At 38.2% G+C, this 22,784-nt stretch overlaps 1 protein-coding gene across 3 annotated transcripts in view; it reads left to right on the top strand.

The window, feature by feature from the left end:
* Nucleotides 1-22,784, top strand: part of RPS6KA2 (ribosomal protein S6 kinase A2) — a 201,493-nt gene that overhangs the window by 119,435 nt on the left and 59,274 nt on the right. For all 3 annotated transcript variants that reach the window (XM_034428482.3, XM_034428481.3, XM_034428483.3), the window contains 3 exons: nucleotides 271-352; nucleotides 18,437-18,517; nucleotides 19,957-20,036. In XM_034428482.3, the coding sequence (XP_034284373.1) occupies nucleotides 271-352; nucleotides 18,437-18,517; nucleotides 19,957-20,036 (243 nt within the window). The remainder of the gene's footprint in view (nucleotides 1-270; nucleotides 353-18,436; nucleotides 18,518-19,956; nucleotides 20,037-22,784) is intronic.

Raw genomic sequence — 22,784 nt, 5'->3', positions numbered from 1 at the left:
CAAGTGCTTTTTATCTTTCTTTTGTATTTCTTGTTTTGATTATACTGTTCTGGTGGGTTTATTTTTTTCTTTTATAAGCCACAAAGAACTGTTAAGGAAATGGGTGTCGTACAGATTTTCTAAATAAATAATAAATACAGAAAAATAGAGAAATGCATACTTACTTGATCACATACCTGGCAGGTTCACTTTACATTAAGCAAATGAAACAAATACCATTATTTTAATTGTACTTCATTAAAGTGCCCTTTGGATTTTTTCTCCCCACAGGTATTTCTAGTGAGAAAAATCAAAGGTTCTGATACTGGGCAACTCTATGCAATGAAGGTACTTAAGAAAGCAACTCTAAAAGGTAAGAAAATAAACCAGAGTCAGTGTACAATAATTCTTTTGATTAATAGACAAGTTTATTTCTTGCATTCCAGGTTGTATGTACTGAATATATATATATATATATATATATATATATATATATATATATATATATATATATATATATATATATATATATATATATATATATATATATATGTATGTATATATATCCATAACAAGGAATTACTCTGTGTATTGTGTTTGGCTCTTATATTCTGAATCATCAAAGGTAGCTGGATAAAAAGGAAATTAGCCTAAAATCCAGCTCCTTTTATATATGACCAAGGGAAATGGAACTTGATCTTTCTAGATTTTAACGAAGAGTGAGTTAATGATCAGGCCAACACAGGTGTGTATGATCCTAGAGGAGAGCTTTCATACAAATACATTTTGTGAGCCCGTGGCACTTCTCACAGTCACTCATACATTTGTGAGGCTTTTATGGGGCCGCCCTTGAAGAGCATTGGATACTTCTTCTGGTCCAGAATGCATCAACAGATGCAGTTTTGAGCACATCATGGTACACCCATGTAACATTGCTCCTATATGAACTGCACTCAGGGTGCTGGTTGACACTTTAAAAACCCTACGTGGTATGGAACCAGTTACTTGTGAGCTTCCTTGTGGTTTCTGAGTGACTGATAGTTTCAGATCTGGCAGAGTGAACATATTCTAGGTGCTATTGATAAAGCAATGCCATCTGGTGAGTCCGTGGAGGTATGTCTTCTTTGTAATGCTGTCTACTGTATAGAACAGTCTCCCCACTAAAATACGGACAGCTCCTATTCTGTTGGCCTTTTGCAAGGCCACAAAATCTGGCCTTTCTTCCAAATATTGGGAGTTGGGACATTAGCATGGGAACTCCAACATAAATGTATGTGTCTAGTGCACGAGTGTTAAACTCGATCGCATCACATGACATATCGTGATGTATTTTGATGTTTTTTGCTATATGGAGCTGGGGTGGGCGTGGCCTGCGCGTGACACATCCGGTCTATGGGCCATCAGTTTGACACTCCTAGTCTAGTGGTTCTGTATTTTTATTGAGCCTTATTTCTATTTTAGTCAGTTACCATTTTAAAGAAATGTTATTTTTATTTTGTTTGCTGCCTAGACTTTCTTGACAAATGGGCAGCAATATATATTGGATTATTTAATAAATAAGTAAGTAAAAATAAAAGCGGTTGCAAATCAGACACAAAAAAACCTCCAAGTAAAAGTAATTCATTAGAACTTAGAAAGCTTTTTCTGTTATAAATATGTTCAAGAAGAAGCTAAATAGCTTTCTGCCAAGAATGTTATGAGCTAATATAAAGCAGAGAAATTCTGCCTTATTTTTGATGGGTTCTCATTCGGTTTGATGAAAAATAATGCACTTTAGAAATCTTTCAGAGAAGAGAATGGGTGAAATATGATGTTCTTGCACTCTCCTATTTAGTTTGTTGATTTATATGCCATTTCTGTTCTCTCAATCACACACAATCCTTTGCCTAATGGATGCAATTGTGCCTAATTGCGTCAAAGGATCCTAATCCATAAAATGTGAGAAATAAGAGCTTGGAGTAAAGTCAATATTCCACTAGAATACTCATAAATGAACATCAGGCTTTACATTTCTAAGAATATTGTTTTTTCTGCTTCTATTGTGATTCCATTCAACACAATATGCCTTGCTACCTTTTCTTATGGTAAACTATTCTATCCCATTTTAGATTTTTAGATATGGACGTTGACTTTAGAGATGTGAATTTAATTATCTTCATAATTTTCATTTGTGATTTAGGCATTGCTTGATATTGGTAACAGTTTTTGAATTAATTTTACAGATCACTGGAGATTACTCATGTATTTAAAAACAAACAAACCTCAGTGCAGTTCAGAAAACACCCCACCTGCCAGTTTCTCCACTTCCATTATTGTTCTATGAAGCAGTGGAATATTTCAGATAGTAGACCTATTGTCTTCCAATCTGGGTTCTGCTTTTTGAAGCTGCGGCTCTGTTTGTAAAGTCAGCTATGTTTTATTTTTACTACTCAAAGTTCTGATTATTATTCTTTACTATATTATAAACCACCATACTCTGAAAGAAACTGCAGAAATGGCAAGCATCTAGGATATTGGAAGGATCTTGAGAGGCGGGACAAAGAGATGCTGCCTAGGAAATGGTCAGATAAGAGACAGCATAGCCCACAGTAGGACAGTGGGTGGGGCAGGAGACTCAGAGGGATCCTCCCTAAATTTTCAGGATGAAAAGATGACAGTGGGAGAACGATACTTTTAGATATGCAGGGTTCTGTTAATTTACAATGAAGTAGAATTTGATTGTCTGGTTCTATTTCCTGTTTGGTTTTCCTAATTTGGCTGACGTCACCTATGTCAAACTCACGGCCTGTGAGCCGGATGTATCATGTGCTGGCCACACCCACGCCTGGTTTAGCAAAGGGGGAAAAAGTTACGATACGTCATGTGATGACACGAGTTTGACACCCCTGACCTATGTCCTTTGATTTGTATCCCTGACCTATGTCCTTTGATTTGAAGCAGAAGATAATGCTTAGGGGACTTGTTCAATAAATGTCAAAATCCTCTGAACCAGCCCTAAATTGCATTAGGGTGGGCAACATGTTAGAGGAGACTGGGTGAAAAATGGAAGAAAAAGACCATTTCCTGAATTACCTGAAAGACCATCGCACATTTTCTCCCTATCTCTTCCTGAAGATATTGTGCATATTATAATGACCAAGCCAGATTGCTAGGGAAACCCACATAGATTGGCTCTGATGGGGGTAAATCGAATAGAGAGGGGAGAAAAAAAGGGGGTGGTGTGTCTGCTGCAAATACTGTAAGTGCATCTGAAAAACAAAGATAATGTTCCTCTTTCAGAAAATAAGCTGCTGTTCTGTTTCCTATTATATTCTTATTAATAGCTGGGGTTCAGAAAAAGGTCACTGAATCAGTTCACATGTTTTATCCTTTCTTACCACAAAGCATGTAAAGCAAGAAATATTTTACTATTTATTTTATTTTTTTATTTTATTTTATTTCAAATTTATATACCGCACCTTCTCCCAAGGGACTCAGGGCGGTGTACAGCCAGATAAAAACATACAATACAAACATTAAGAATAATTAAAAGAATATATATTAATTTGGCCCCAGTTTAAAATGACAAACCAATTAAAAATTTAAAATTTAAAAATATGTTAAGCCAGCCTGGCTTGATGAAAAAAGAAAGTTTTAAGGGCACTGCGGAAGGCACCAAGGTCTTGGATTCTCCTTATCTCAGGGGGCAGCTGGTTCCATAGGGTAGGTGCCCCCACAGAGAAGGCCTTCCCCCTGGGGGTCAGCAGCCTACATTGTTTGGCTGATGGCACCCCGAGGAAGCCCTCTCTGTGGGAGTGCACGGGTCGATGGGAGGTTGTCGATAGCAGCAGGCGGTCTCAAAGATAACTAGGTCCTATGCCATGGAGCGCTTTAAAGGTGGTAACCAACACCTTGAAGCACACCCGGAAGACCACTGGGAGCCAGTGCAGCTCACGCAGGAGCGGTGTTATGTGGGAGCGCCATGCAGCTCCCGTAATTACCCGCGCGGCCGCATTCTGGACCAGTTGGAGCCTCCGGGTGCTCTTCAAGGGGAGCCCCATGTAGAGAGCGTTGCAGTAGTCCAGGCAAGAGGTGACGAGGGCATGAGTGACTGTGCACATGGAATCCCGATCAAGAAAGGGTCGCAACTGGCGAATCAGGCGAACCTGACAAAAGGTCCCCCTGGCTACAGCCGTCAGATGTTCCTCCAAGGACAGCTGCATATCCAGGAGGACTCCCAGATTGTGCGCCCTCTCCGAGGGGGCCAAAGACTCGTTCCCAATAGTCAGTGATGGAGTCAGCTGACTATATCGGGATGCCGGGAACCACAGCCACTCAGTCTTGGAAGGGTTGAGCTTGAGCCTGTTCCTCCCCATCCAGATCCGCACAGCCTCCAGGCACTGAGACATCACCTCAAGGGCATCGTTGGGGTGGCCTGGGGTGGAGATGTACAGCTGGGTGTCATCAGCGTACTGGTGGTACTTCACCCCAAAGCCACGGATGATCTCACCCAGCGGCTTCACATAAATGTTGAACAACAGGGGCGAGAGGACCGACCCCTGAGGCACTCCACAGATGAGAGGCCTCGAGGTCGACCTCTGCCCCCCTGCCAACACAAACTGCGACCGGACAGAGAGAAAGGAGGAGAACCACTGTAACACGGTGCCCCCCATCCCCAACTCTTCCAACCGGTGCAGCATGATACCATGGTCGGTGGTATCAAAAGCCGCTGAGAGGTCTAACAGGGCTAGAACAGAGGAGCAACCCCTGTCCTGAGCCCTCCAGAGGTCATCTACCAACGCGACCAATGCCATTTCCGTGCTGTGCCCAGGCCTGAAACCTGACTGGAACAGATCTACATAAGACGTTTCCTCCAGGAATTGTGGAAACTGTCGCGCGACCACACTCTCAACAACCTTCACCACGAAGCGAAGGTTGGAGACAGGACGGTAGTTGGCCAATACTGCCGGGTCCAGGGAGGGCTTCTTGAGGAGAGGCCTTACCACAGCCTCTTTCAAGGCTGTGGGGAAGTAACCCTCACTCAATGAAGTGTTAATAATTCCCTGGAGCCAGCCTCGTGTAACCTCCCGGGAAGCCAGTACTAACCAGGAGGGACACGGATCCAGTAAACATGTGGCCGCACTAAGTCTCCCGAAAATCCTGTCCACATCATCGGGTCACAGAGTCAAACTCTTCCCAGATAACATTCTCAAGACTATTCCTCGCCACCCTGCCCGAATCTACCCAGTCAGAGTCCAAATCCCCCCGGATCTGAGCAATTTTGTCATACAGATATTGTCCAAAATCCTCTTTTCACTTTTGGTAAGTGTGTGTGAATTCCTTTTTTTAATAATCAGACTTCTTTATAGTATTAATGAAATTGATTTAGGATGCAGGAGTGTGATGGTGTACTTTGGTGGCGTGTATAAAACATAAGTAAATAGCAGACGTTGCTATTAAATGTAAGATTCAACAGCAGAAGCTTTCTCTGGGATTAACAACGATGGAAGGAGTTACGGTCCTAAGAGCATAAGATGATCACTATACTTTAACCAGCTCTATGTAGCTTCATGTAGTGTTAGCTGTCACATTAGAAATGATTTGTTCAGAATGTGGACGAGATACTTTTCATTGTTCCATAATTGTTACTTTTCCTGGGCTGAGGAGAGTCCTCCAAAAACACGAAGTCTCCACCCTCTCTACTGAAAAACAATTGTCTGTAAACACCAGGACAGCCAGAAGATTACTTTGAAATCCTTTTAAATTTAGGGATAGAATCTAGGAGTCGAGACTGGGAATCTGGGAAAATATTGCCAGAATTTAGATAAGGAAATTGTAGACAAGAATAAAATTAGGAAGAGTCCTATCTGCTTTGGCTGAGATCATATTTGAATCATATTCGCCAGTCTGGTGGCCTGGTCAGACATAAAACCATAAAGTCAGGTGAGACAGGAATCCTAGAAGATATTAAGGAAGACATCTTGCAAACAGGTTTGTTCCAATGGACCCATCATGGGGTTCCACAGTGACCTTAATGTTAATGTTCCTATCAGAACAGATGGAAGGGACCTTGAAGGTTTTATAGCCCAACCCCCTGCTCAAGCAGGACACCCTATACCAGTGATGGCTAACCTTTTTGCTGTCGCATGCCAAAAGCGGGGGGAGTGTGGGGGGGTGTCACGTGGGCATGTGCCCACACCCATAATTCAATGTGCCGCACCCCCTGCACATGCACACGTGACCCTTTCGCACTCCCCCCACTTTTGGCATGTGATGGCATGGTGGGCCCAATAGGCCTGTTTTTCACCCTCCCCAGGCTCCAGAAGCTTTCTAGGAGCCTGGGGAGGGTAAAAACAGACTTCCCCACCCCCCAGAGGTCAGAAACAGCTCGTTTCCTGACTTCCGGTGGACCCGAAAAGCCCTAAAAAGCACTGGAGTTGAGCTAGGGCAATGCTTGCGTGCCCACAGATATGGCTCTGCATGTGACCTGTGGCACACATGCCATAGGTACGCCATCATGGCCCTATACCATTTCAGATAGGTGGCTGTCCAGTCTTTTCTTAAAACCGTCTAGTGATGAAGCACCTACAACTTAGATACTGAGATAAAGATGTTGTCTCTCCAATTTTTAGATTGAATCATCTCCTAATTCAATTTTTTTCTTCCAGAGATTTGATTTTTTGACAATGGCTTCTTACATATTAGTTCCCACATAAAACTTTCAGTTTTAATTAGTTACCGTACTTGCATTAGAGAGCGTACATTAGAATTACACTTGCAGAATATTTCTCCGAGTCTGTCCAGCAGTAATTTGCACTAGCAATATAGATGTACTCTAGTAAAAAACAGGACATTTTTGTAAAATTCCTGCATATATCAAAAAGGTATAGTTCTTGAGGCATTGGAAATAACCTCAATATACCCTACTTGGTATATTGTAGTTTTTGATTGAAAGCCATCCTCTGCACAACAAAGAGTAATTCCACTTTTTTTGGATAATAACCTGATTGGATGGGTGGGTTGGCTGTACTCTGATTGGATGGGGTGTGTGTTTTGTTTAGGTGGGGGCTTGGTTGTGCTCAGGTTAGTCTGAGTTGCAGGGGGATTTGAGCTGGTGAGCTGCGTTGCTTTTGTTTGGCTTCGCGTTCGTGGTCATGCCACATCTTCATGGTGGGTGTCAGTTTGCTTCATGTATGGATTGGAGGGGTTTAAAGTGGCTAATGATACAGCTGTGGTCTGGCTTCTGGTTTGTGGTCGTGCCTCATCGGTGTGGGTTTGCTCAGTCAGAAAAGAGGAACCAACTTCTTCCCTGGTCCAACACCTTAAAGCCACAGGACATGATATTGACTTCCTTTTTTTGAAGTCTTCTCAGAACTCACTAGTTCTCAAAAGTTAACATTTCTACAGTAACCTTTACTCATTCCTTAAGTAAGCTAGGATGTAATTCATCTGGCCCTGAAGAATTGAATTCACTTAAATCAGTTAAGTGGTTTTAAAAAAAATCTTCTCAGTATGTACCCTGAATTGCATTTCCCTCCTTTCACTAGTGGAACAATGATGGCTAGCTAATTCTTTGTTCTCTTCTGAGACAAATGGATATAAAATACAAAGTTAAGACGTTCTGTTGTCTTGTCACTATCCGTTACGCATTCATTTCCTTTTCTTCACAATATAAACTCTTTGTTGTTTTTTTCAGGGTATGGGGCATTTCTCACAAGTCTCAGCTTATTTCGACTTTCAATATTTTTGACAAAATTCTGGTTTCTGGTGACTGCCTTGTGTGCCTTCTTTGATTATATGCCTTTCCTTTTATTTCTTACACATTTTACCCTTTTCTTTTCAGCCTTTTATAACGCTTTTTAGATGCCTCTCATTTTTTCCTTCCAGTAAAAATTGTGGGCTCTTCTCTGTTTTTCCCCATCTTGATATCACGATGTCAACATGGTCACTTTCTGCCAATGGTACCATGCATCTTCATCTTCATTTCTTCAATCATTTCATGTGTGTTGGCAAGAATTAGGTTCTCAGTTCTTTCTTCTATTCCAGACACATAAAGTTGCCAGCAAGACAAAACAGGATTTTTTTAAAAACTTCTACACTTGGCAATAGAGTTGGATTTACTTCTCTACTTGGAGAAGTACTGCTGATACTGAATCTTTGGATTGGAGATATTGGAGATCTTCTCCAGTAGTTTTATGAGCATCATGGTGGGGGGATAAGACGAAGCTCCTTAGGGCCCTCTAGGTCAATGTCCCAGATGTTGAACAGTATTTCTCCAGCACTACCTATTTGAAAAGGCTTGACAGAAAGACTTGTATCACTGTTCCACCAAATGATCCAGAGTTGGATCTGTGATGAATGGTACCAAAAGTGCTGAGATGACCAGGAGAACTATTAAAACTGAATTTCCCCATCCAGTTTCCAGTTTAGGTCATCCCCAAGTTGAACAAAGCAGTTTCAGTATTCTATCCCGAACTGACAGCTCAGTTGAAATACACTAGATCCAGAAAATCAGTACTATTCAGATATATTTAGAACTTTAAGCCTCCCAAATCCTGGCCCTTTTTCTTAGACAGAAGCATTTGAGGGTGGTCTATAATTGCTCAGTTTATTAGTAAAGGTTTTTAAATGGCCTCCCTTGGACTGGGGGTACATATTATTTATTATTATTATTTTTATTAATTTGATTTATATGCCGCCCTTCTCCGGAGACTCAGGGCGGCTTACAATGCGTTAAGCAATAGCCTTCATACTTTGTATATTTATACAAAGTCAGCTTATTGCCCCCACAAACTGGGTCCTCAATTTACCTACCTTAGAAAGGATGGAAGGCTGAGTCAACCTTGAGCCTGGGGAGATTCGAACTTGCAGTAATTGCAGGCAGCTGAATGTTAATAACAGACTATTAGTCTGCTGTGCCACCAGGCTCTCATCCCTCCCATACGGTATTGATGCTTTTCCTTAACAGGGACCTGATAAAGGTGGATTAAGCAGATGATACCTCTCATCTCTAGAATTGTTCTAGACTCTACCACCTTAATCTTGTTCCTTTGCAATGCTAAATTGTAGCATTAAGACACTAGAACATTAGAGAAGGAAGATTCATCTTCCATCTAATAAGGCACAGCATAAAGCCCATTTGAAGACCTATGTTGTGATGATAAGTACATTAGAAAAGCCATTTTTCTTTCCCCAGATACATCTCAAATTTGTGTTTGTTAGATTGCAACGAATGAGTTGTGAATGGGCTGAATCATGCTCTTTGTTCATCTCTTCCTCCTTCCAGAATGATATAATTCTCAAAGTCTTACTATAGTGCTTTTAAACATATTTTGTAGAAAAAAAAGTTCTTGTATTCAGGCCAGTGTGAATGCCAGTATTACTACAGAAGTTATCTAATAAATCTGTTAAACAGGTCAACTGGATCAGTTTCAATTTTTGTCACCCAAGAAAGTAGAGAGATAGTTTGAGCAATATTTTTTGCCTCTTACTCTTTACATTGTTGCTCAGTTTAGCTTCCAGTTAATTCATAAGAGGTTATTAGAAACGCTTTTGTTAACACCATAAATACCTCTCTGAGGATTAAACAGGACACTGCCTTCTTAAAAGAGGCAATTATTAGTCCACTTATAAAAAGTCTCTGCTAGTGCCTTGGGACATAAGCATGAAAGGCCAAACCTTTTACACGGTTGAGCAAGACAGTCATGAGAGGCAATCTAGGAAAAAGTTGTTTTTTACCCATTTCAAATTCACTAGTGGCTATGAAACTGAGACTGTTAGACTAATTAATTATCTTTGGGGATCATCAGATAGCAATTATAATTGTATTCTTGACATCTCAGCAGTTTTCAATACTAGTATCTACTATGGTTCTTTTTATCACCTAAGAGGTCTAGGGAGTAGCAACACTGCATTGCAATGCTTTTGTTCTTATCTCTTATACAGGTATAGTATATATAATGCACTGCTAAATTTTTAAATGGTAGGAAATATTATTTTCTCACTGAAGAATGGAATGCAGCAATGTAATCATGGCATCAATTTATTGCTGCATTGTTTTCCTACAGAACATTCCTATTACTGGCACTGGGATTCTTTAACCAGGAGCAGGGTTTTTAAGTTAAAATCAATCACAATTCCCAACATGCACTACCATGTCATTTTTGGACAAAGGGCAGTTATTACGACAGCTAAATTAAAGGTTTAAGTAAGTGCTCCGAATTATCTCCTCCACTAGCAGTAAGCAGATCAGTAAATCTGTCCTGGTTGAGCTTTTATTGCTGTTACAAGCTGAGTTGCAGTGCCCAAATTTTTCTTAGTATAAAATTCAAGAGCCCTGAGAGGGGATCTTGTAGCATAATTGAATCACTTTTGTTTTTCTTCCACTTCCTCCACTATATTGGAAAGATGTAATTTTCCATTTCTGAGAATATTTTCCTGAATAAAACGATAGAAGACATATTGGATTCTTTCCATCTAGACTCCCAGAGTGTGTAGAATTGGTTGGATTACAAATTGTGTAAATAAATAAAACAACCTATAAACATATTGATTGGTGCTACTGAGGATTGACATACAGCCCAGTAGCAGAGGTTTCTGTGTGGCTTACAGTAACAACAAGAAAATTAATACAATGCAAATTAAATATGATGGAGTATTTAAATACATCCAGTGACAGATAATAAAACAGAGTGATAAATTGTCAAGCAATGACAGATTTCATTTGTACATTCACATACAGTATATTTGGTTCGGGCACTATCTTTTGTGTTTTTACCCATGCAAAAAATGTCAAATGAACTTTTGTGCAAAATAAATGTTTAGAATCCTGTCCCCTTACTTTACTTATACAAAAAAATGAATTGCATTCAGTGCTACTGATTCATGCCATACCAAAAATCATTTCTACGTATTGCACTATTTCACTGTCACACAAATCTACAGAGGACGTTTTACATCTACTTTGCTTGCATGGATTTATTTGCATTTCCAGACTTGTCCTGACCAGCAGCATTCATTAAATGAATTAAAATGCAAACAGTAAAACAAATGCATTGGTTACAAAAATATCTTTTTAATAGTAGCATGAGTTTGTCTGGTAGTGTTGTCATCTGTTTCCTTCCATTCCCAGTGAAACATTCTGGTTATTGATATAAGGCAATAAAAAACATAATACAGTAATGTAAATCAGTGTGAAGGGAAGCTGTAATTGATGAAAGCCAGAAAGAATTCCTATTATAAACAACTCGTAATAGAGGAGATCCCTCAAGATCTTCTTTTTATGATGATGAAGATGATAGAGAAAATGATTGCATTATGCCTTTGTTAGAATATAGGTGGTAAATCAAATCCATAAGTTCAGATTTTGAGACTATGTCAAGTTTCAAGGATTTTTTCTTCCTTGATTACTAGTGGTAATTAATTTGCCATTTTTTTCTGTCAACCTCCTCCTTTTTTTACAGTTAGAACATGATAGAATTCTTTATTAGCCACGTGTGATTGGACACGCAAGGAATTTGTCTCTGGTGCATAAGCTCTCAGTATACATACAAACAACAAGTGATAAATCACGATCATAATAATAAAATACAAATAAATCATAAGATACAACATTCAGTGATAGTCATAGGATACTAAATAATCAATCAATTGAAAATTTTCCCAGGAGTCAGCTCAATTCTTGGAGACTACACAGACATATCTTTTCTAACTTTCTGCTTCAACCTACATTCTTAGGACTTTCTATTGCTCTCTAAGTATTAACCAGGTTCTACTTTTATTTCAGATTGGGCTATACTGTCCCTTCTCTGATTAAAATTATGAACCCATCTTCCAAACAAAACAATACAAAACCATACAACTTTTAGATTTCCATAGTATTTTTAATCATTTGAAGGGGCATTCTTTTGCAACTGTCCTTGTGTGCCTCTTATATAGCATTAAAGGTAAATCCTCATTTGAATTGAACGAGATTCCTGATGACTTCATGAATGTGTCTGCCTAGGTTTCTTGGCGGCAATAAGGAGACACTTTTTTTTTCTTTTGACTTCATAGTTTTGCCAATAGCCCTTGAAGTTCTAATGTGTTATCCCACTTAGCTTTTTCAAGATCAGCCAGTTAACATCTGCCTTAGTTGCATAGTTGATAGCAGCTGGAATTTAGTAAGTCTAGATCAGCATGGTTTATAATATTCTTAGGATGTAGAGCAGAGGTGTCAGAACGCACCAGCCATGCCCATCCCAGCTCCCCAATGGGGAAAACATCACGAAACATCACATGACGGTAACATGACATGGTGAGTTCAAGATCCATGATGTACAGTGACTTTGCTGTTTTTATATACATACACAATTTTATTAAAGATTTTTAAAAATAATAAAGAAAGTTACATGAACTAGTATAAAGTAAGAAAAAGAAAAGAAAGAGAAATGCAGGTGCAAAAAGTAAAAAAAAGTAAAAATAGAAAAAATAGCCATCTCAGTATATTCCATCATTTTACCAACTATTCCTCCATTGTGGATAATGCTGGATTTTCCCATCTTTGTGCATGCAACAATATTGCTGCAGTTATCATGTACAAATTTCAATCACTTTATTCCAATTGTTTGTATGGTTTTGCTTTGCTGGGTTTTGATTATGATTTAAGTAAAGTTGCTGAATAAACAAATAAAACAGACTGCTATTTCTTGTTGTTTTTAAATTGGCATATGATACACTAAAACAATTGCCTAAAGTCTTCTATGAAAATTTTAAAATGAGAATATCAGGCAGTTTAAAGACCATAAATTACTCCATCAGTAGAACTCCAAAAGGAACCATGCTCCCAGTCCTGTAAACGATGTTTAATAAATCATTTCAAAATAAATCAGATATGACCAACAGCAGCATTGTTAATTGGGAAAAACATTAACTATGTAATATAATGGAAAAAGTCTTAGCAAGAGGCAGCATCTGGCCAACTATATCTGGGCTCAAAAGCTAAACAGGGTTGGCCCAGATTATTACTTAGATCAGCAGGAAATTCCAGAACTGGGAAATGACAGAACACCCCTGAAGAATGCAGTGACAAACTCTTTCTGCATTGTTTTAAGAAAAACTGCATGATTGTGACCATGTAATTACCAGACTGGATCTAACTGTGACTTGAAAAAGTCTTTGCCTTTAATATGGCAGAGAAGTATAAACAAGATGGAGAATGTATTTACTTTATTTAATAGTACATGTATACTGTATAGACAAGGCTAATCCTCAATTACTATCACAATTGTGACCAGAATTTCTGCTGCTAAGCAAAGTGATTGTTCAGTGAGTCGGGCCTGTTTTTATGACCCTTTGTTTTTTTGCTATGGTTGTTAAACAAAACACTGCAGTCGTTAAGTGACTCATTTGGTCATTAAGTGATTCTGACTTCTCCCATTTACTTTGCTTATCACAAGCTGGCTGGGAAGGTTGCAAATAGAGATCACATGACCTGTATGCTGCAACAGTCGTAGATACATGCCAGTTGCCAAGCACCCAAATTTTGATCACATGACCATGGGGATATTACGATGGTCGTGAGTGCAAGGACCAGCTGTGAAGTCACTTTTTTTTTTCAGTGCTGTTATAACTTTGAATGGTCATTAAACAAATGGTTGAAATTTGAGGGCTATCTGTAGTCTCACTCGTTTTTGGTCTTCAATATAGTCTTATCAAAGTCAGATGAAATATTCGATCTATTTGGAGAAAAGACTGAGCGTTAGAAAGCATTACTTAAAAATCTCTTGGAGAAAGAAAGGTCCATCGATGTTGTCAGCCCTGAAGATCCGAAGAAAGGAGAGGTGTGACTGGGGAACATCTCCAGTTGGGACGGTGGACCATGTGATGGACATGTGGGTGCAGAGGAAGGGACTTTGACTTTCCTTTGGGTGGGGAAAACCCGGGGACTTTCAGATTTGGGTTTTCCCAGATGTGCCAATATGACATCTCTAATAAAATGGAACTTTGAGGAACTGCTGGCCTCGGAGTCTTCCGTGGTTGGGGGTGTTACTTGGAACCCGGACAGATGTAGCACAGTACAATTCAGGGTTTGATCCTGTTAAGAAGAGGAGCTTTAGGGTAGGCTTTGAGAGTGATGGAAATATGCGCAGGAGAAAGAACCAAATGTTTAATGCTAGTAATCTAACCTAATAATTCCCTGATCTTCAGGATTTGTGAGCAGAAGATTTTCCCATCATTAGACCATTGATCTTTTAATGGAAGTGACAGGGATTAGAAAAAGAGCCGTGTGAAATCAAGTCTATGTGCTGCCACTAAGCCTCAGCTTCTCCTTGGGTTTCGTGGGTTGTATTTCACCTTTTGTTCCCTCTGATTTTGTTTTTATTTCATTACTAAAAAGAAAGTCATCATGATAACAGTGTGATGTTCTTATATAAAAAATGTATCGGTATTATAAGAACAAAATAACTTTATTGAGATGCCACTCCTGAACTTTTTCTGTAGAAGTTTAATGCAATTATATAAGGATGTCACTTCATAAGCTATTACATTTGGAAAGCTAGCAACCTTTATGTGAACCTTCACTGCTAAATAACATATTTCTTTGTATCGTTTTTTTATTTTTCTGGGTTTGCTAACAAGGCAGCATTGACTAGATAATGATTTCCTAGGATGCATTTGCCATGTATTTGAGAATAACTTGTATTCCTCTTGTATTCCTGTATGTATTCTCTAATTTCAGAGTGGTCTGCATATAATTTTTGGTAATACAATTCCTTTTCAAAACATTTTATAATGCAATTTCTGAATTTGTTTTTCAAAACAAAGCCCTGTAGATTTAATTTGAAAACGTATCCAAGCTAAATCATTAATGATTTAACATTTAACTAATTTGTCAGATTTGGGGGAATCTGCAAAAATGTTTATGCCATGTCAAATTGAGTGTAATTTGCAAATTTTTTGGCTCAAAATGTTTCTTAAGGTGCCGTGGGACTATTTTTTGAGGAAAAGAAACACCATGCATTCCTTGATTATAATACTAACCCTGTAAGAATTTTTAGTACTCTATAGTAAGTCCCATTGCATTCAGTTAGATTTATTCCAAACACATATAGGAATAAAAATCAGACCAAACCTGTGAACTGGAGAGGAAAAAACCAAAGACATTTGTGAAGCCCAGTTAAGGTTAACTCTTTTTTTCTACTATCCCCCCACCCACCCACCCACTTTCCTCTGCACTGATTTTTCCCTCTCTCATTGGTTTCAGCAGAAGAAAATCATCTTAACTTTACAAAAAGGCTTACTTTTCTCTTGTTTCAAGGCTGAGTCCAGATAGTAGGGAGAGGATTCAATTACAAACCTTCTGCTCCCATACATATTCTGTTTTTGCACCTTGTACTGTTAGAGCTTTAATAGGATTTTCTTCAATGGTGCTCTCTGAGGAAAAAGAAGTCTTTGGAATCCAGAATTATTGTCTCTTTAAAGTATGCCAAAATTGATTTTGCTTTTTAAAAAAAACTTTCTGTCTAAATGCACCTCACCCACCTGACAAGCTACTCAGCAGGCACATTTAAGTCTACAAATTTAACATCTTATTTTCCCGCTGAGGCAAATCATACCTATTTAACTAAAGCACATCATATAGCCATTAAAGCTACAGAATCTCTCTCAGGAGAAAAATGTGCCAATCTTCCTTGGAACATGTATGGCTTGCCTTGCACTAACGAACATAGTGATGTTAGTTAAATACAACTCGCCCCAGACCAAATCTCACAAGCAATTAACTCTTACAATGTAGAAGCACCTATGACTTGACTTTCAAAATTAATGCTCTGATCCATAGGAAATCATGGGCTAGAAAGAGAAGCCTGCTAAATATTTTGCGTTATTCTGTAAAGTAGTTGAATAAAAACCACTCCATTCCTGCTGCTAAACAGGCTCTTGAGTAAGTTCCTAACATCTGCACTTTCAGTAAACAATTATACAACTTGGTCTAAAGTGTTTATGGAAGTAGTAACGCATAACAATTACCACTGTAACTCAATGTCACATATCCATCGCCTTCCTTAGCTGGCTGATCATGTTACATGGTAAGTTTACCAAAGAACCCTTATATGTTATCACTGATCTTATTATTTATTCATTAAATTTATATGCCTCCCATTTCCCCAATAAAGCAGTTGTTATTATTGTTCCCATGTAAGAATGACACTACTATATAGATATATAATCAGAATATATACAGTATATTTAACACTTGATTGAGACAGCCAATCCAGGAAGAAATTGTTATCACAAGCATCTGCAGGATTTCACCAAAATTATGAAAGCAACATCTCACTGAGAGTTTTGCCCTTTTGTACTTGGGTGAGATGTCTCAAAAAACTACAACAGGAGTGAAGGTGACAAAACAGTGTTATTCACTGCCCACCTTTACCCTTGTGATGCCTCTAATTCCAGTGGATGGTATTGCTAGGGCTCAGGAGTAGGGGAGAATTAACACAGTCACATCCAACCAGTTCTTTTCTCCGAAATAACAAAACCAGATCTGAAGTCTAATGGAAAAGGATCTTTAAACAACCAATAACCAGAACATGAGTTATTCCAGAGCGATCTACATGATCTAGATTCAGGTTACATTTCTAGCAGTCTACATAGTTTCTTTCAAAGTGGATAGCACTCTCTCAAAAAAGAACCGACATCTTCCTTCCAATCATTTATAATTGCCTTTGAAATAATAGGCAGCAAAAAGCTTTTCAATTGTTTCTTATTTCTGTTGAAGGAAGGACAGACTTGGATACATGCTGTTAGGTGCTTATGGTAGCACTGTATTATGACAAATGCAGGAATACGTTTATGTACTCTGTTTTCAGGTCTTCAACTAATATACTTCAGTCTCTAGCAGTTTCTGAAGAGGTTCCTTTATGGTTGTGTAGTAATTCTTGAAGAGACTCCAGCCTGTAGAATCTCATGCTTTCATTCCTAAGCATGAAAAGGACAAAGGGAGACTTCCCCCAGACCTCAGGGGGGAAAAGGAAATTAAAGCTGGCTGCAGGATTTCCCAAACCCATATTCAAATTCATAGACACATGCACCACCATTTGCTGAGTTAAATATTGTTATTTTATAGTATGTTTAGAAAATAGTTAAAGAAGGCTCAAGGTTGACTCAGCCTTCCATCCTTTCTAAGGTAGGTGAAATGAGGACCCAGTTTGTGGGGGCAATAAGCTGACTTTGTATAAATATACAAAAGGATGAAGGCTATTGCTGAGCACATTGTAAGCCGCCCTGAGTCTTCGGAGAAGGGCGGCATATAAATCAATTTTTTTTTTTAAAAAAGGGTACTTAATAAAGTAAATACTGCATATACAACCCCATTCAAATTTGGATCAAGGTACTACTAATCTGGGGTCATGTGACATAATCTAATAACTACAGCATGGCAAACTATTATGAAATAGTTAGTCACTGTTGTGATGCATCTTCTTGTCTTTTTGTAAAATTAGTTTGAATCCAGAAGATGCTCCCTAATTATATTTCTGTCCCCCTTTGCAAGAAAATAAAATTCATCTCCTCTACGTGAGTTTTTGACTTTTCTTTTCTACTAATTGTTTGGAACGTGCAATGTTTTTATCAAGACTGTATCCAGGAAATGATGTTCCATGAGTCATCCTGTCCAATAACATTAGATCAGAAAGCATACTCAAATGTATTTAGAAGTGACCTCCAGCTGGTACCTTTTGATATGATTTAATGTTGTTATGTATCCCTGTTTCCCCAGGCAATGAGGATTCCAGAAACCATATGTTCATTATTTCTTTCAGATGAAGGAGAATGGGAGAGTTAATACTTATTTTATTTATTATTATAAAGAAAGACATAACTGTATCAAATGGTTTACTCCAATTAAATTGCAATTCATGAAATCTTTGTCTCTGTAAGACTTATTTCTGAGTAGACATGCTGAAAGTCCTTAATTCTCCAGAGAGTGGTTAGTTCAAAAGTTTCATCACTCTTTTTTTCCATCTGTATTTAAAATTCGAAATGATATTTTAGTATTAGATTAGATTAGATATTTAGATATTTCGTTGCCATTTATCTTTAGCTGAGTAGATATCTCATTTTAAAAGCTGTTCTTAGCTCATTCAATCATAGATTACTGTTCTAATAGTATCATTGCTGTAAGGGGCATGTCTAGCAACAAATAATGTTCTGTATGTATGTATTGCACATATTTACAAAAAACAGGAAAGAATGATTTTAGGAGGAAACTGTTCAAATAGGGACAACATTGTACTTCTGACTAGAGCATCAGTCAGTCCAGCAGGACTATAGGAGATAACATTAATCCTGCAAAAATTCTGGCTGTATGCAAAACACATACATGTATCTTCTTTTGCTCATGATGTTTCATTAAGTAGCAAGCCATACAGCCCACAAAATTCACAATACGAGACTCTTAAATATGAAGATATCTTTTTATTATTATTTTTTCCTGTAGTCCGAGATCGTGTACGATCAAAAATGGAAAGAGACATTTTGGCTGAAGTGAATCATCCTTTCATTGTAAAACTTCATTATGGTAAGATTTCTCTAATATAGTTTCTCTAATATAATTTTTCTAATCTAGAATTCATATGGCTCTATGGGCATTTTCAACTGGATATATCATACTGTACTGTTCAAAATCATAAACCATTAACCATTCAACTAGGCATTATGTTTTGTCATCTATGATGAACAGCTTAATTTTATAAGTAAAGCATCCTATTATGGTTTGTTAAAAAATCCATAGTTAAAATAAAAAGCCAGAGCCAATTTGATGTAATGGTATCTGTTAAGGAATTCACACAGTAACCCTTGAGTAGCAAGGGTGTGCACATGAAAGCAATTGAGAATCGTCACAAATAAACACAGCCAACACACAGATACACTGAGTTGTGTTTACTTTCAGGAAATAGTAAGGCACAGTCCAATAAACAGTCCAGGTCATACACATATAAAGCAGGAGATAGCAAAACAACAGTCCAGGGATAATCCAATAGCAAAGTCTTCTTACCAGTCATCGTAGTCATTCACAATAAACAGTTCTTCTGGATTTGCAAACAGTAGCATACAGAGATATCAGAGAGCAAGAACAGCAAAAAGAAAGAAACCATGTTTCTAGCTCCCTCTTAAGGAGATTGGCTACAGAGCTAACCAATCAAGACACAGTATGATGCAATACAGCAGTCTTAAAGCTATATTGAGGGTTAAAGCTATATTACCCAACAAGTCAGGTAATAATCATTTCCTAACGGTATCAGACTAGAAACTGGCAGATCGTGAGTTTTAGTTCTGCCGTAGGCACAAAGTCAGTTGGACAATCTTTGACAGGTAGACCTTGATTTACAACCACAACTGAGTCCAAAATTTCCACTGCTAAGTAAGACAGTTGTTAATTAAGTTGTGCCCCATTTTACGACTTTTTTTTTGCCACAGTTGTTAAGCGAATGACTGCAGTTGTTAAGTGAATCTGGGATCCCCCATTGACTTTGCTTGTCAGAAACCAGATGGGAAGTTTACGAATGGTGATCACATGACCCCAGGATACTGCAACTGTCATTAAAACATGCCAGTTGCCAAGTGAATTTTGATCATGTGACCATGGGGATGCTGCAATAGTTGTAAATGTGAAAACCAGTTGAAGGTCACTTTTTTTCAGTGCTGTCGTAACTTCAAACATCACTAAACAAATGGTTGTTCATTGAGGATTACCTGCAACATGTTCTCTTTGCCTAAGAAGAAGGCAATGGCAAACCATTTCTGCAAAACCTTGCCTAGAAAACCTTTCCAGGCAGTCTCTGAAAATCACCATTGAACGGAAGAAAAAAAATTGATAGGTGTAATGTATGAACCCAACTTATTAGAATTATGCATAATAATGATTAACTCATTAGCCGCATCTAAGCACACTCAATTACAATCTGTGTATTGTTTAATCTGTGTAAATTATTGTTAAAAACTCTTTCTTCACTGCAGCATTTCAAACAGAAGGAAAACTCTATCTCATACTAGATTTCCTGCGAGGAGGGGACCTTTTTACCAGACTTTCTAAAGAGGTAAGTCCAATAAACTAAATGCTAATGTTTAAAAACAAAGCAAAATAATAAATTGCTGCTTTTGTGTTCCTTCATAGCAGAATCCATCTTTAGAGTTTCTCCTTTGTATATGATCTGCAAATTGGCACTTCATTTTCATGTAAGCCTTTTTTAGTGCAGTTTTTTTTATTATTATTATTTGATTTATATGCTGCCCTTCTCCAGAGACTCAGGGCGGTTTACAATGCGTTAAGCAATAGCCTTCATACTTTTGTATATTTATACAAAGTCAGCTTATTGCCCCCACAATCTGGGTCCTCATTTCACCTACCTTTGAAAGGATGGAAGGCTGAGTCAACCTTGAGCCTGGTGAGATTCGAACTTACAGTAATTGCAGACAGCTGGTGTTAATCACAATGCTTAGTCTGCTGAGCCACCAGGCCCTTGATTATATTATAATCATTATAATTTAGTTCATTATATCATATAGTTTTGTGAATTGAGTGCATCCTATGTGAAAAAAAACTAAGGTAAAGAAAACTGGTTTAATCAACTCTTTATAAGTGAACCAAGTCTACTTTTCTGCCAATTGTGTTTTACAAACTGGGATAAAGTCAAATGTTATCTTTCAGAAATAGGACCAGTGTTTCTTTGACCGAGCTATCAACTGATATTACCAGCAACCACTTGCAGAAACTAATTTGTCTACAATATCTATTTTGAGACTGGATTTAAAAGTCATGGCTGTGAACCTGATCTAATTTAGGACTTCATTCTTTCCCATTTCCTATTTTCAGTGTCACCTAATCCTGGGCTCAGCAACCTGCAGCCGGACAGCTGCCTGTATCCCCTGAACTCCTTTTTTGTGCTTGCCAGAATTACCTTTGATTCCATTGCCAAATTTTAGCAGCAGTAACAGTACTGCTGAAAATTGTGTCTAGCATTTTGAGCAGGAAATAAAAGAGATTCAAATGGAAGCATTGAAATTGATTTAATGTAATTATAAAAACAAAAAACAAAAGCCCACCCACTCCTCAGAATCAGGAAAATTCCTAGAAGATCCCAGCCTTGCTAACATACGTGACACACTCACATCTTCCCATTTTGCATTGTTGGTTCCATCCACCCAATCCCACACATATCCCACCCCCACAACCAAAATTTGGCAATTTTTATTATAATCTGAAGCAATTAAAAAAATACAGGACTTTCTAGCATTTTGATCAGTGCTATTAAAGCTATTATCCAATTATGGATTTTGGAATAATTTATGCAAGATGGAGTGACCTCCTTGAATTCTGCTTTCCTTTCTTCCTGCCCAGTTGCTTTGAACAATAGGTGACAAGTCATCATCCTTATCATTCTAAAAGTAGAAGTTCCCAGGAGATGAGGACCATCAAAAAGTTCTAAAAGTAGCTAGTAAATACCATAGCAGGCTAAGATTATAAGGAAATGACTGCCATCCAGAATACATTCCCCACTCTTCTCGTTTCTATCAGCCCTGGGGGTGACACACTATAAAGACTCAGAAAAACTTGGCCAGCCATCCCAGAATGTGAATAGTGATTAAAGCACCATCTGAAGAATAATAGAACAGCTGGGAAGAGGAGGAGGAAGGCCTTCTGCTAACCATTTCCTGGCAACAGAGATGGCATTCACTTGATTTTTTGGAACTGGCCAGCCATCAATCATAACCATGTACTTCTTCTAGCATCCAAACACGTTTTCTCTTGAAATATACCTTGCCATGTGCCACAGACAAAAATGCCCATGCTTCTCTTCTCCCTTTGCTCCTCCTGCTCCTTTTTATGTCATAATCCTTAGGGCTTTGCAAAGTATTCAAAAGAGACACCTTTCAACAAGCAGAAGCACCTCTTTTTGCCGTGCTCAAGCATCCATGCCATTTGCAAAGGTGATAGGGCTGCTCTAGAAGCTGTTTCCAACTCTCTTCCAGTGTGCATGCAAAATAGTATCCTTACATGCACGTGCATGGAGAGACAGACTTCAGCAGCTTCTGGATGGCTGAGTGAACCTTGAAAACAATGTATGTCTTTTTAAACAATTCAAAAAGTAGTGCTTTACATATTCCCACATTGAAAAACAGCTTTTGAATGCAATGTACAAAGAAATATAAATAGTTGAACACTCATAATTTACTGACGATGGTATCAATCTAATATTTTAGATTTAGTTGTGGCTTGTGTTGGAAAAACATTATTTATTGCACCGGGCAAAATAGAGAAATCATTCTTTTTGAAACATAATATTCAGAATGCAATTCTATATATGTCTAGTCATAAATAAATCCCATAGAATTCAGTTGACCTTAATTTTGTGTTTTAGACTTAGTATTCATTCTACTTCCCTCTTGCTTCCCTTTCTGTCTGTTTACTATGTTTTAGCTATTTGGTGGCTATTTTGTATCTTAATTTCTACCAATAGTCCTCAAGTTACAACTACAATTAGGGCCAGAACTTCCATCATTAAGTGAGGTGGTTGTTAAGTGAGTGGCAGTCGATTTTACAACCTTTTTTATTGGGGTCATTAAGCGAATTACCATGATCATGAAGTGAATTTGCTGTCATTAAATGAAGCTGGCTTCTCCCATTGATTTTACTTATTGAAAAGCAGCTGGAGGGTCACAAATGGTGATCATGTGACTCTGGGACACTGCGACTGTCATAAATACACGCCTGTTGCCAAGCATCTGAATTTTGATCACATGACCATGGGGAATCTGCAGGGCTTTGTAAATGGGAGGACTGATCA

The sequence above is a fragment of the Pantherophis guttatus genome, chromosome 1 (assembly GCF_059756535.1).
Source record: "Pantherophis guttatus breed Tessera chromosome 1, ASM5975653v1, whole genome shotgun sequence".
Taxonomy (NCBI): Eukaryota; Metazoa; Chordata; class Lepidosauria; order Squamata; family Colubridae; genus Pantherophis; species Pantherophis guttatus.
This window is presented reverse-complemented; position numbering and strand designations above follow the sequence as displayed.